At 43.8% G+C, this 13,201-nt stretch overlaps 1 protein-coding gene across 4 annotated transcripts in view; it reads left to right on the forward strand.

Annotated features, from left to right (window-relative positions):
- PUF60 (poly(U) binding splicing factor 60) overlaps positions 1-12,908 on the forward strand; it is a 32,186-nt gene extending 19,278 nt beyond the window's left edge. For all 4 annotated transcript variants that reach the window (XM_050892175.1, XM_050892177.1, XM_050892178.1 and 1 more), the window contains 7 exons: positions 3,848-4,009; positions 4,480-4,572; positions 5,543-5,756; positions 6,170-6,360; positions 9,842-9,977; positions 10,457-10,692; positions 12,474-12,908. In XM_050892175.1, coding sequence (XP_050748132.1) covers positions 3,848-4,009; positions 4,480-4,572; positions 5,543-5,756; positions 6,170-6,360; positions 9,842-9,977; positions 10,457-10,692; positions 12,474-12,773 — 1,332 coding nt within the window. In that variant the 3' untranslated portion in view covers positions 12,774-12,908. The remainder of the gene's footprint in view (positions 1-3,847; positions 4,010-4,479; positions 4,573-5,542; positions 5,757-6,169; positions 6,361-9,841; positions 9,978-10,456; positions 10,693-12,473) is intronic.
- The last annotated feature ends 293 nt before the right edge of the window (positions 12,909-13,201 follow it).

Consider the following 13,201-nt stretch of genomic DNA (forward strand, 5'->3'; position numbering starts at 1 on the left):
TAGATTTCGAACAGTTCTGAACACACCTGTGAAATTGTGGGAGCTGCATTTCTAGGGATGCTACAGTTCTGAGGTCCTGACCTAAAACTAACTGCCAAGGTAACTCACAAATGGGCAATTTCTTATGAAACAAACTCACAGCACTGGAGACCTGGCAGCTAAGGTGCTGGGGAGGACTGGGGCACTATAGGTTGCAGAACATGTTGTAGCCCAGGTGTAAGACTGCTCTTTACTGTGCATGTTTCCAGACTAGGTGAATATGGCATGTTTCAAGTAAAGTAAAAGCAGGATGGAAGTCACAAAACTGCAGGACTATTCAGAGAACCTGTGCAGTCCTTTAGTGCTGGAATTTCTAATCAGATGCCACAAAGAGCTTAATTACCTGGGATTATCCGTCCCCTCCTTTCTCCTAGACACGTTGGACAATGGCCACTGCAGAAAGTGTCCTATAAGCTCCACTCTGCATGCAAAGGTTCATTTGTAAATTCATTTGTAAATATTTTTCCATCTTGCTGGAATATAATATTTCTGCTTGGTGTAAAATGCAACTGGAGGCTTGTACTCTAAAATGAAAAATGCACTAAAACTGAAATTACCTGTTTTCCCTCCTTTAACACTGCCACAGTAGGTAGTGTTTCAGCAGGGGAGCCAAAATAAATTTTACGGGGGTATGTAAGTTTGGAATGGAATAAAAGCATACATCTCGATGTAAATTTGGCATAGCTGGTTTCTGAGCCCTCATGCCCAAGAAACTTCTACCAATTAATGTAGATGCTTACTTGATAGCATAACTCCATCAATTTTGCTTAAAAAATTTTTTTGACTCATTGTTCACAGCTGGGCAACAGATGAAAAGCGTGTACTGATAATGTAACAGGAAATGTTAATTTCTCACTAGCCTTAAGGGCATAGTCAGTATTGTGAATCCTTTTCCTAAGACATTCCTCCCTCTCTAGGGAGTCAGAAACTACTGCTGATGCGACAGAACCTAGAAGCAGGAGTCTGTGCTGAGTCATTCGGCTGTGATACAGTTCAGTGTAGTTAGGGAACCCTGTCCTCAGCAAATGCTTTATCCTGAAGCCCATCAGGAATGTAGAAAATGCAAACAGACCTCTGTCCAACACTTTTTCCTGTTTACAAGATTCATCAGTTCCTACATGAAGGAAGTGCAGCCTGAACTTCCTATTGCAGTATCTTAGTGCCTGAGATTAAAGCTTCCTGTCTGCTTAATCCTCCAGGTATTACAGTGCAAGATTTCCATGTCACTTCAGCAAGATGAGCACAATTTCCTGGCGTTGTATTAAAAATGAACCTAGTGGTGATGTTCTTGCATCACCTCCTTTGTTTAAAGGAGCACTGTAAGATGATGTTTTGGCTTGTCCTTAAAATAACCTTCATAAGCACTTAACAGCAGCATTACATAGATACAAGTGTTAGCTGCTGCCTTTATGAAGGTTGCAGATACTTTAAACTCTGTCTTATAGGTGGAGAAAGAGGGCCAGTCGCCAGTAAAATCTACTTAGCGTAGCTAGCGAAGACAATAAGATTTCTAGTCATGAGTTTCTGATGCTGTCATGTGCTTAGTTCACAGGTGTACATTGCATCATTCCCCTAACCTGATGCTACCGATTCCTGTTAGTGATCCACATATGCCTGTAGTCATCATGGTCCACCTCAGCTCTGCCTTTTGTAGGTCCCAATTTCAAATATGTTGCTGATGTGACACAGTCCTCCTAACTCCACCCCATCTGTTTTGTTAGGATCTCTGCAGCAGGGTAAGATGTGGATTTCCTCCCATAAAGGTTGCTGCCATGGGAGAGGATAAATGCCATTTTTCTTGCACCTGTTGCATTGATAACTGAACAGAAGAGAATGTCCTCTTTGTATATATAGACCCTTCAGAAGGTGAAAAATCCCTCTGCCTGGTGCAAGTGTCTTGTCAAGAAGCACTCCTAGTAAAACACTAAATTTTTATCGCAGTCTGTGGCACCGTGGGTGAGGCACTTCACAGACACTTGGGGTTAGAATGGTGATGGCTCTGAACCTATAAATGGACACACTACACAGACTGAGGGGCTACTGATCACTGGCTTTCCTGCACCAAAGCTGGGAATGTGTTGGAGAACCTGGGAGACAACACATCAGCTGTCCTGCGTGTACACGTGCCATAGTCCTCCTAGTCACAGCATTGCAGAGTAAATTGAAAAACAGCTTATTTTTTTAACTGTGTGAAATACTTAAACCCAGTCAAGAGGCAAGCTTAATATCACTTCAGGAGCAGCAGTATGGGGTGAGAACTTTTCCTGTTTATAGTATCCCTGCTGTATTGAATAATAGGAGTTGAACCTTTACACTTTGTTTCCTCCTATGGTCAATGTCAGTCACGTACGGGTACTATGAGGGAGAAGGATTTCTTCAGGTACAGTTTGTGTCCATGCTTCTGTGACTATCACAGATGAAATGCTGTCCCTTCTATTTTGCCATTTGGGTTGCAGCATCCCCAGACACGTCAGAGTTCATTGTGCTCATGCTTGTAACAGCATTCTGAAAGTGGGCCTCTCATAAAGGCCTTGATTTAAAGACCCTCTTAAACAGTGGTGGTGGGGAAGAGGTGGTTGTTCAGGGCTCCCTGCTTTGGTGCCAAGCACTGTGGTGCTGGGAAGGGAGAGAGGCATCAAGCTTAATGCTGCATTTGCCTACTCTGCAACAGTCCGTAGCCCTTACTGCTTTACATTTGTTCCATCTGTTCCACGCAGAACAGGAATGAAGCCCTGCGCATATCTCCAACGCACTGTAATTCAGTCTTGCTGATCATAGGGAGCTGCCTCTACAGAGACCTAATTTCTGCCTTGGTCCCAAGATGTGCTGCTAGGATATGCTGGCCAAACCTGTGATTTTTTTTGTAGGCAGCAGCATCTTCCTAGAATAATGTTCGTTAGTAGTAGCAATTCTAGAATTGCAATAAGGGTGAAAGATAATTGAAGGATATACTGCTTTTTTGGATACCTGCTGTAAGAAATTTCTGGATTTGTCTTGCAAACAGGTTTTCAGGCATACTTAGGAGAAAATAGCACAGAGACCCTCTCTGCACCGAAACTGATAAGGGCGGAGTCTTTGGGGGCTGCACCACTATCTGAGCCAGTAACAACAGGCAGTGATAAGTACTAGCACCACACACTTAACTAAGAAGTTTCATTTAACCATTTAATTTTTTTTGCTTTGCTTTTGAACTGTGCGGTGGAAGTGGTGCCTAGTACTGGATCTCGTACTGCCTGGGGCGGGGGGGCGGGGGGAGGAGGTGGTGTGTGATGCTTGAGGGAGTGGGGAGGAGGTACCCAATTCCAGATCCTTTGCTGCCTGGGAGGATGGGGTGGGGGGAGGGAGTGACTAGGTGGTGCCCAATATTGGATCTCTTGCTGTCCCTTGCGGGAGGGAATGGGAGGGATTGCTAATAGTGTCTAGAATTGAGACCTTTGCTGCCTGGAGGGGGAAGCTGTCCTAGAATGAAGTTATTTCCTCCTCCTGCAAGCGTTGCTGGAGATGTGATCAGGCTGGGGAGGGTTAGACCTTATCAGTGGGGTTGGAGTTAAGGCTCCTGAGGTGGCAGACCCCATCAAAGATTTGACTGCCCCTGGGAGTGAGCTATACTGCTTATCCGCTCCAGCAGTCTGTGCATTGAGCAGGAAAATACTTCTTTATTACTACGTGTGCCAGGCTGTGCTGCAGCCCAGTGAGGAGCTACCTGCTGTTGGGTCATAGCTCCTGGGAGGGAATGAGGAAGGGAAAGAGGTCCTGACATCCATGACCACCCCCTGATCTAACCAGCCAGTTCTTCTTTCCAATACAGATGGCAGCTCAGAGGCAGCGCGCCCTGGCCATCATGTGTCGTGTGTATGTGGGCTCCATATACTATGAACTGGGAGAAGATACCATTCGCCAGGCCTTTGCCCCATTTGGACCTATAAAAAGCATTGATATGTCCTGGGACTCTGTTACAATGAAACACAAGGTTGGTTAACAGCCCTTGAGGGATGTGTTTTTTCTTCTCTCCAAGGTCTTCCTGAATATATCCAGGAGAGGAAGGAGCCTTTATTCTCGTAGAGAGCAGGCTGCTTTTAGCACTCTGAGATAAATGTTTGTAGCTGCCTGCTCTACTTAGCTTTGCAGGATTCTGTAGTGGAAACCAGATGTGCATGGGGGTGGTGTGCACGAAAGATGCCAAACAGCTAGGAGTCCTGTATGCAGTGGCCTTTTGCTGTTATGCCTCTAAGTATGAGAGGCTCTGGAAGCAGGTAGCCTTGTGTCAGTACTTCTGCACGCAATTTTCTGCTTTAATAAAAAGCTTCTTTACGGAAACATCTTCTCAGGCCACGATAGTAGGAATCTGGTATGTGGGAAGTCTTGGCTGCGTTAGCTTGGCACTAGATTTGAGACAAGATACAGCTGGTATGATTCAACAAGCATATCCTTCGGTCCTAGGGTTTTGCTTTTGTGGAATATGAGGTACCTGAAGCTGCTCAGCTGGCCTTGGAGCAGATGAATTCTGTCATGCTGGGGGGAAGAAATATAAAGGTGAGTAGCAGGCACGCTCTGAAAATTCTTAGTTCTCTTTACTGTGGGTAATGGTTTTATGCCTAGAAATGCTTCCCACAGCACTGTAATGCGGAAGATAACCTAAAGTCTGTTCCCTGATAAACCTTGATATTCAACCCATCGAGTACGTAGTGGCTCTGGATCCCTGTCTCTCTGAGGAGAAACCCCCAGCATGCTAATAAAACCTAGAAACTTGTTCTGGTAAGCTAGCTCAGTTTTTTCCACCCACACATAGAATGGAAGTCTCTTGAGGACAAAACAAAAGTGATTCTTGATATTTTAACGCATTCTTCTTATATTGTACCTGCGTGGATGGTAGATAAGTAGCATCAGACTTTTGTTGTGCCTGTCGATAGTGCGAGGGACTTCAAGTTGAAGTTCACCCTTGCCATACAAAAAGGAGGCATTCAGCACAAACGGAAAGGAACAAAAGATTGTAGCTGTGTTTTTTCAGGCAGTAAGAGGGGATCTTGCAATGGTGAAACTTCGGGGATTGAAATCGGGGGGGGAAACTAGCATTTTCTGCAAAGTGTTTTATGTTTATCTTGCATTTATCTCTGATACACTCTGCATATCTGCAGTGTCTGATTTCTAAGGGGGTTTTAGGAGCCTTCTAAAGAAGGATATAGAAGCATTGTGTTTTCCTGTCAGAATTGTTTTCAATTCCTGGAAGTTGGTCTTTGGCAGGTCAGGGAACATAAATGGGGAAAATATGGTGGAGGAGAGAGCAGAGTCTGTCCAGGCTCTCAGTACTTCTAGAATCCCCTGTAGTGCAGGTTGTATCCCAGAGCTGAGTCAACAGTGGCTCTTTGCTAATTATGGCCTTATGAGGTGTTACTTGGTTTGAAAAGGCAGTCAGGTGGCTGAGTGCTTGTCTGCTCTAACTCTTGGTGAGTCATGCTGCTGCTCTTCACAATGCTTAATGGACTGTTTGCTGTGTTTCCTGCAGGTTGGGAGACCTAGTAATATAGGTCAGGCGCAACCAATTATAGACCAGCTAGCAGAAGAGGCCCGGGCTTTCAACCGCATCTACGTGGCATCTGTCCATCAGGACCTTTCAGATGATGACATCAAGAGCGTGTTTGAGGCCTTTGGGAAGATTAAATCCTGCACGCTAGCCAGGGATCCCACGACAGGAAAACACAAAGGCTATGGTTTCATTGGTAAAATGGCTGTCTGGTATTTGATGTGGAGTAGGGAGAGTGGTTGGGAGCATCCTCATCTTTCCTTTTTTTTTTTTTTATTTTTCTTTTTCTACTCTAATGGAAGAATTGCATTAAGCAGTGGGATAGAAGTACATTTGGAGCAGATCTGTGCCTGAACTTCGAAATATAATTAATAGCCAGATAATTTTACTCACTGTTATGTAGGTTGAGAGATCTTGCTATGCTGACTGTTCTTAGCAATGCTTGTGTGATCAGAGGGGTGAGATGAGTGAGCTAAGCACTGAGGGTCTTCTCACTGGATCTCTAAGCAGTCGTTTTTTGCAAATACAAATCACAATTGTGTGACCAGAGAGTGGCTGAGTTTAGGAGTAAAAAGGATCATTTGTAAATATTCCTCTTTCTCACTGCAGAGTATGAGAAAGCACAGTCTTCTCAAGATGCTGTTTCCTCTATGAACCTCTTTGACCTTGGGGGTCAGTATCTCCGAGTTGGTAAAGCTGTGACTCCTCCAATGCCTCTCCTGACACCTGCTACGCCGGGAGGACTACCTCCAGCAGCAGCTGTCGCTGCAGCAGCTGCTACAGCAAAGATCACAGCACAGGTAAGGCATAGGCTGGTATGACTCAACCAAGTGGATGATTGTTGTGACCCTGCTAGAAACAAGCATGCAAACTGTTGCAGCCAGCTGTATTCACTAGTTTGAGTGAAAGCCCTTGGCCTAGATCATACTCTGTTCCCAGGACTTCACATGTAGAAGCTTGCCCCTGACACTTGTGAGGATCTGATATACCAGCATTTTGGAATGGAGTCTGGCACAGCTGATCAGAACTTTTATTTAAAGAAGTGGTGGGGGGAGATTGGAGGGGATTCCTTGTCTGGGTAGGCAAACCAATGATTAGGGAAATGGTTACAGTAGGGGCTAAAAGAATGCATGAAAGTACATGAAAGGGGGCAGACTAATGAGGGCAGTAATAGTCGCATGAGCAACTCTGTTGTTGAAGACTCTGCCTGTGTAGTAAGGTGGAAGACGACTGCAATGGCTTTAGGCTGTTCAGAAACAAGGAAATGCAGTGATGGAGCAGAATTGGATGTTGATGCAGGAGTCTAGGGGTTCTCAAATTTAGTTTGCTTGAAATAATAGAAGCTCCTGGCTATGACCAGTAGGCACTGATGGAGGAGGATTGCCTTTCAAAGCAAACCCCAATATCTGTGTCCATTGTCCTTGCCTTGGGCAGCAGAATCTCCCCGTGCATCGCAAATACTGCAGGATTTGTTACTGTGAGGAAAATTTAAAATTCCATGTATAGAAAAAAGGTTCTGAAAGACCTCAGAGATACTCGGCAGTCTTGTTGCCTTTACTTAGACATTGTACAGATCTAGGTAACCTGTCTGATTTGCTGTGTGGGTAGTTGTAGATGACTAGGGAAAAGAGTAAGAACAGTTACAGAAGGCAATATCTCTTATTTATGCTCCTAGCATAGTTCTTGTATGGAACAGCTTATTTTAAATAAGAACATAGGCAGTCATGGTCTGTAAGGGCTTTAATTTCACAATTTTTTTTAAACACAAGCTAATCAGTAAACTCAGCGGAGCTAAAGAAATCATGGACATGAGAGAGGAACTTAAGTCAGAGGTATAACTTTGGATCTGCAATCAGAACTGCAACTTTAGTCTGGAGTTAGCATGCCAGCCAAGGAAGAAGGAACTGTCTCTGCACTTAAATGAAACTAAGAAGAAAGAGCGGTATTGAGTAGCAAAGATAATGTCTTGACAATGACAGTAAAAAAGTCAGTCTTGCAAAAGAAGTTAAGGAATGAAAGCTATTAGGAAAAGTTTCTTTAGCCATTTAAGTAAAAAGTGGGGGCAGCTAATGACCAGTGTAGTCAAAAATTATGATGGTCTTGTTACAGCACTGAATGCTTACATAAGTATTTTTCCCATTCATTAGAAGCATAAGGCAGACTGGCTAATGATGCACATGGGATTACTGCATCCTAGGTGGGTGTAAAGCTCGGAGTTTGTCACGTGCAGATGCACACTTAATAGTTTTGGGGTTTTTTTTTTTGTAATAAGTCTGTCATGTCAGGGCTGTTGCCGTATGGCAAGAATAGCAAACGTGATACTTGCTTTTAAGGTAGCATGGAAAACAGGTATCTGCAGACTTTGTTCTCACCCAAGTGGTAGGGAAAGACTGCAAACAAGCTTTAAAGGAAGGACAGAATTTTCAAAAGAAACAGATATGCAAAATGTTTGGGTGTTTTAGGGAAATACCTCTGCTAGATGAACATAGCTTTCTTTGATAAGACTACTGTTATACTTCATTAGGGGAAAAAAAATTAAAGCATATCCTATCAGCAATTCAGGAGTTGGTGGAGACCCCTATGACAGGCTGTTAGACAAGACCAACAGTATTACAATGAATTTTGGGATGCATAGGCAAGTGAGAAGAAGAGATGGAAATGAGCTGTGCTGGAAATTCCTGACCCTTCACTCTGCTGGTGAATTTACTTACAGACAGGTCTTGCTTCATCTCCAATAAAAATGTTAGTGGCCTTATTCTAGGCATTAGGAGAAGAGTACTAACGGAATTAGTTGGCAACACAGAGATGAGATGCATTATTAATGTAGAGGAGAATTGGAATATTGCAGCAGATTGGAGTAAGAAATACATGCAGCATTTAGTAGTAAAGTACAAGATACTGCATTTAAGGAACAAAACCTTAGAATTTTTTGCTCCACAGTGTCAGGGCTTATAGGACCCCATGAAAACAAGGAAGAGAAGGATCTGGGTAACTAAATCATGAGTGTAATAGCCTGGAAAGAAAAAAAAAAAAAATTGGGATCCTAGGGCGTATTTTAGCCACATTATTTTCAGTAATTTTATGGAAGTGTTTTATCATTTAACTAGGTGTTCACCTTGAATGTTTGAATTCTGGTAATCTAGAGTCAGGATGTTTATTTGGATTACAGAAGGTGTAGAGAAGTACTGCAATTATTGGGACAATTGGAAAACCTGATATGCAGGAAGAAACTAGAAGAGTTTGGCTTGGTATAACTAGAAAAATGCTGAAAGGTGCATCAGATTTTTGCTCAAGTACAGTCTGTATGGAGGCAAATAGGTAATGGGATGGGAGAGGAGGTGCAGACAACATGGACAAAAGAAAGTGGCTATAAAATGTTTCAGTTATCAAGGCTGGAAGTTTGAAGAAGGTTTCCCGTTATCGAAAGTGGTAAAGTTCAGTAGGGTCTTACCAGTAAAAACAGTGGTGGCAAAAGTTAGTTATATGATTGTCTCATTGAGAAATTTACTAAAGCGGTAATTGCAGTTGCTATGATCATGAAGGCCAGTTTCAGTGCTGTGTTGCTGTCTGCACCTAAAGGATGAAGACTAGAGAGATAAGATTTTTGGTTTAAACTGAACTAAAAGTGTGCAGCTTTTGAAAATAGCAGTATTGTGCTCTCCCTTGCCCTGTCCCTTGTGCTTGCAGTAGAGTTTTTGACTACAGTGTTCCTTGAATCAGACAAGGATTAACCTTCCACCAGATCACTTAAGAAAAAGCTAAGCTGTAAGAGTTCCCTCACCTGGTTTGTCACATGGGCCCAGAGCCCTGGTGCTGTCATCAGAGAGGGTGGGCTGGGAGCTCCCATCAATCTTTTTAAACGGATCACATTCCTTGGCATCAGTAAAAAACTTTATTTGTGTAGAAGGTGGAAACAAGTAGAGATTCCTCTTGCTCTGGAATTGCCTGCACCTTTCAAACCATGTATTGAATCCCATGGTGCCTTTCAGTAACTGACCTAGCAGCTTGAGAGGATGGGTGAAATTTGAGTTGCAAGAGAATGTTTTTCTTCCAAGGCTTGGTGTCTTGTACTTTCTACATTTCTCTGGTGGGCTGGGTGGCATACATTTTTTCAGTAGCACTGGAGAGCTGCCATCCTCAGAATCTATATATCTGGTATTTCTTAGGTGTGAAAAAAGCTGAGCCTCAGCTGAACGCACCCATAGTATGACTTCTTGATGCAGAATTAACACTTGGGGGGTTTTTTTGTTCTTTTTTTTTTTTTTTTTTTTTGTCTTGCAGGAGGCAGTGGCAGGAGCTGCGGTTCTTGGCACTTTGGCAACCCCTGGGCTGGTATCTCCAGCACTGACTCTGGCCCAGCCGTTAGGGGCGTTGCCACAGGCTGTAATGGCAGCACAAGCACCGGGAGTCATTACAGGTATGTTTACTCTTCATTTTGTCACTTGTGTACCTGTTATAAAGCACGGTTCTTTATAGCTGGGGTCACAGCTAAGGAGAATTTGAAGCTGAAATCCTCCTCCCTCCCTGCTTTGTCGAGAACTTTTTTTTTTTTTATTTGTGCAGCATAGCAGGAATTTATTTTGGTGTATAATAGATACAACAGGGACATGAACTTCACAGCAGGAATGCATGGCACTCTGAAAATCTGGATAATTGTTACTCCATGCAAAACCCTGCACTCTATCTCCCTTCTGGGCAAGTATATGATGCATGTATTGAGTGCTTATGTCCTGTATGCTGACTAAGTTGCTGCTTATGTCTCCCTGGTCGTTGTTGGTGCAGAGCAAATAAAACCATCTAGATTCTGTGATCCTCTTTATCACTGGCTGGTGTGGTACCCAAATGTTGCAGGACATCAGTTCTTTTCTATATGCTACAGAGTTTGTACTCTTACAGGTGTAACCCCTGCCCGACCTCCCATTCCTGTCACTATTCCACAAGTGGGAGTTGTGAATCCTATCCTGGCTAGTCCCCCAGCATTGGGCCTGATGGAGGTCAAAAAGGAGAAGGAAGAAGAGGAGGTATTCCAGGAGTCAGAGAGGCCAGAGATGCTGAGTGAACAGGAACACATGAGCATATCCGGCAGCAGTGCCCGTCATATGGTGATGCAGAAATTGCTTCGTAAACAGGAGGTGAGTGCAGTGTGGCTGCCCTGAGCTGATTCCAGTTGTCAGCAGATGAGACTACCAGGTTTAGATCTGTCTTAATGTGGTATAGCTATGCAGTTTTGTATGTGGTGCAGGCTTCCTGCAGCACACATTGTAGGTACCTCACAGAGCTCGTGTGGGACTACAAAGGCTGCCTGCTTGTGTGCTGCTTGTGATGGTTCTTATTGTGCCTTTAGGATCTTCTCAGAGTTTCTCTGAGGGTTCAGACCAGTCACTAGGCCAGAAGAGGCTTGGCTAGGAGGTGTGTCTGATTAAACTGTGTGTTTCCTTAGCATCATTAAAGCAAACCATGATGGCCCTTTGGCTTATAATTAAAGAAGTGAGACTGGCACATGGTCGGGGCAATCTGTTCCAAACTATTGAGTCCACCTTTTCCCCACAACCTTTCACTGTAGGATGAAACTCTGAGGTGTTTATAAAACAGAATGTCACGGAAGTTACAATGAGAAAGAGGACAAGAGTGAATGATAGAAAAAGTCAGAACATTAAACAGAACAATAGATTCATAGATTATTGCGGGGGGGGTGTGGGGGGGTGTCTTGGAAGGGGCTGTATTGATAATCTCATCAGGCTTCTTGTTTGGGCATGACCAGAGGCTTGTTCCTGTGCATGATTGAGTTTCCTATCTGACATGCAGATTCCTGAGCTTTGACACTGAATCAACAATGTTTCTTCTCTGCTAAGTAGGGATAATGCTGACATGCATTTCATAAGGGAGGACACAAATGAGTTAGCTAGTGAGTGTTCTCCTTGACTTTCAAAGGGTAAATAATTTTAAATAAATCTTTGAGCTTCTGACTTAGGAGCCAATTTTCCTCTGTCATAAGTACCTTTCCCAAAGAATCCAATTCATTTGGCATACTTGCTTGAAAAAAATTTAGCAGTCTCGAAAGAGTCTTAAACTACACCATTCTCAAAGCTGCTTAGCATTCTCAACCTATAAGTACCCTTCTGTTTTTGCAGTTCTTTTAGTAGGCCCTTAAAGGCAGTTATACAGACATGTGAATAAGAACTAGAACAAGTATTTTAAAATTATACTGAACCTGAAATGCCGTGTCTGCTAGCCTATGATGTTGGGCAGGGCCAGAGCTGGGAGGAAGGGATGTGGTAGAGCTGGGTGTATATGCACAAAATGCACAAAAACAGAGGCTACCCAGAGAGGTTGTGGAGTCTCTATGCTTGGAGATATTTAAAAGTCATCTGGACCTGGTCCTGGGCAACTCTAGGTGGCCCTGCTTGAGCAGGGGAGCTCGGACCAGGTGACCTCCAGAGGTCCCTTCCAACCTCAACCATTCTGTGATAGATTTTTAAAAAAAAAAAAAAACAAACACAAAAAACCCACAAAACCAAACCACCCACAATGGTGATGTTGAAGTTAACAAAGCAAAAAATAACTGGATAGCAACAGCACAAGAAAAATTATAGAGGTCTCTAGGTCACTTGTGCTTCAAAGATGCGTCTAAGAAAAGCCCCAAGGGATGGCACACAGCTTTCCTGACTGAGGCCAGCCACAACATAGCTGGCAGTGAGTGAGATTTGTTCATGCTTTGGATGCCTGCGAAGAAAATTTACTAATTTATCCCTGAGAACCTGGGACATTATTGATTTCATGGAATATGCTTGTAATGACATAGCACTGGAATATCTGGTGGTGCTCAGGCATGCTGCATCATCTGATGCGGCTTTGCAAATTTAATCTCAATGTCTCTTAGGTGTATTAATTCACTTGTCCCTTCTCTGTGCAGTCCACTGTGATGGTTCTTCGCAACATGGTGGATCCAAAGGACATTGACGACGACCTAGAGGGAGAAGTGACAGAAGAATGTGGCAAATTTGGGGCTGTAAACAGGGTCATCATCTACCAGGAGAAGCAAGGAGAAGAGGAGGATGCTGAGATCATTGTCAAGATCTTTGTGGAGTTCTCCATGGCCTCAGAGACTCACAAAGCCATTCAGGCTCTGAATGGGCGCTGGTTTGCAGGAAGAAAGGTGGTAGCAGAGGTGTATGACCAGGAGAGATTTGATAACAGTGACCTGTCAGCATGAACTCTACTTGAAAGACTTCGCCCCTGCCCCCTCTGCCTGTCTGGGTTTTTTTTAGCCATGTGTAAAGAACGCTCCAGGGTGGGCACAGATCTCTGTGATGTACTTGTAGTTTGGATAAAAGCGCAAAGAAAGCTAGTGTGCATCTGTGTGTGTGTTAAAGGGGCTGACATCTTGTCAGCTGAGTCTGGCGTGGGTTTGGCCTCATCCGCCTGGAAGAGCGAGGCCAGAGCCTGAAGAGGGGTTGCTGCTTGTGCTCCTGCCTTACACTGATCACTTCAGAAATACTCAGGTCAAGATCCCACTGCGCCTTTTAGGGGCTGGAATAGCAGTTTTCTTCAGAGATGAGCCATACATAAATGGTTGGAATGGAGGAGGGAGTCTCTTCATAAGGTATTTCAGCAGCACCCTTGAGTGCTGCTGTATTCACA

This window comes from Gymnogyps californianus, chromosome 2 (genome assembly GCF_018139145.2).
Source record: "Gymnogyps californianus isolate 813 chromosome 2, ASM1813914v2, whole genome shotgun sequence".
Lineage (NCBI taxonomy): Eukaryota > Metazoa > Chordata > Aves > Accipitriformes > Cathartidae > Gymnogyps > Gymnogyps californianus.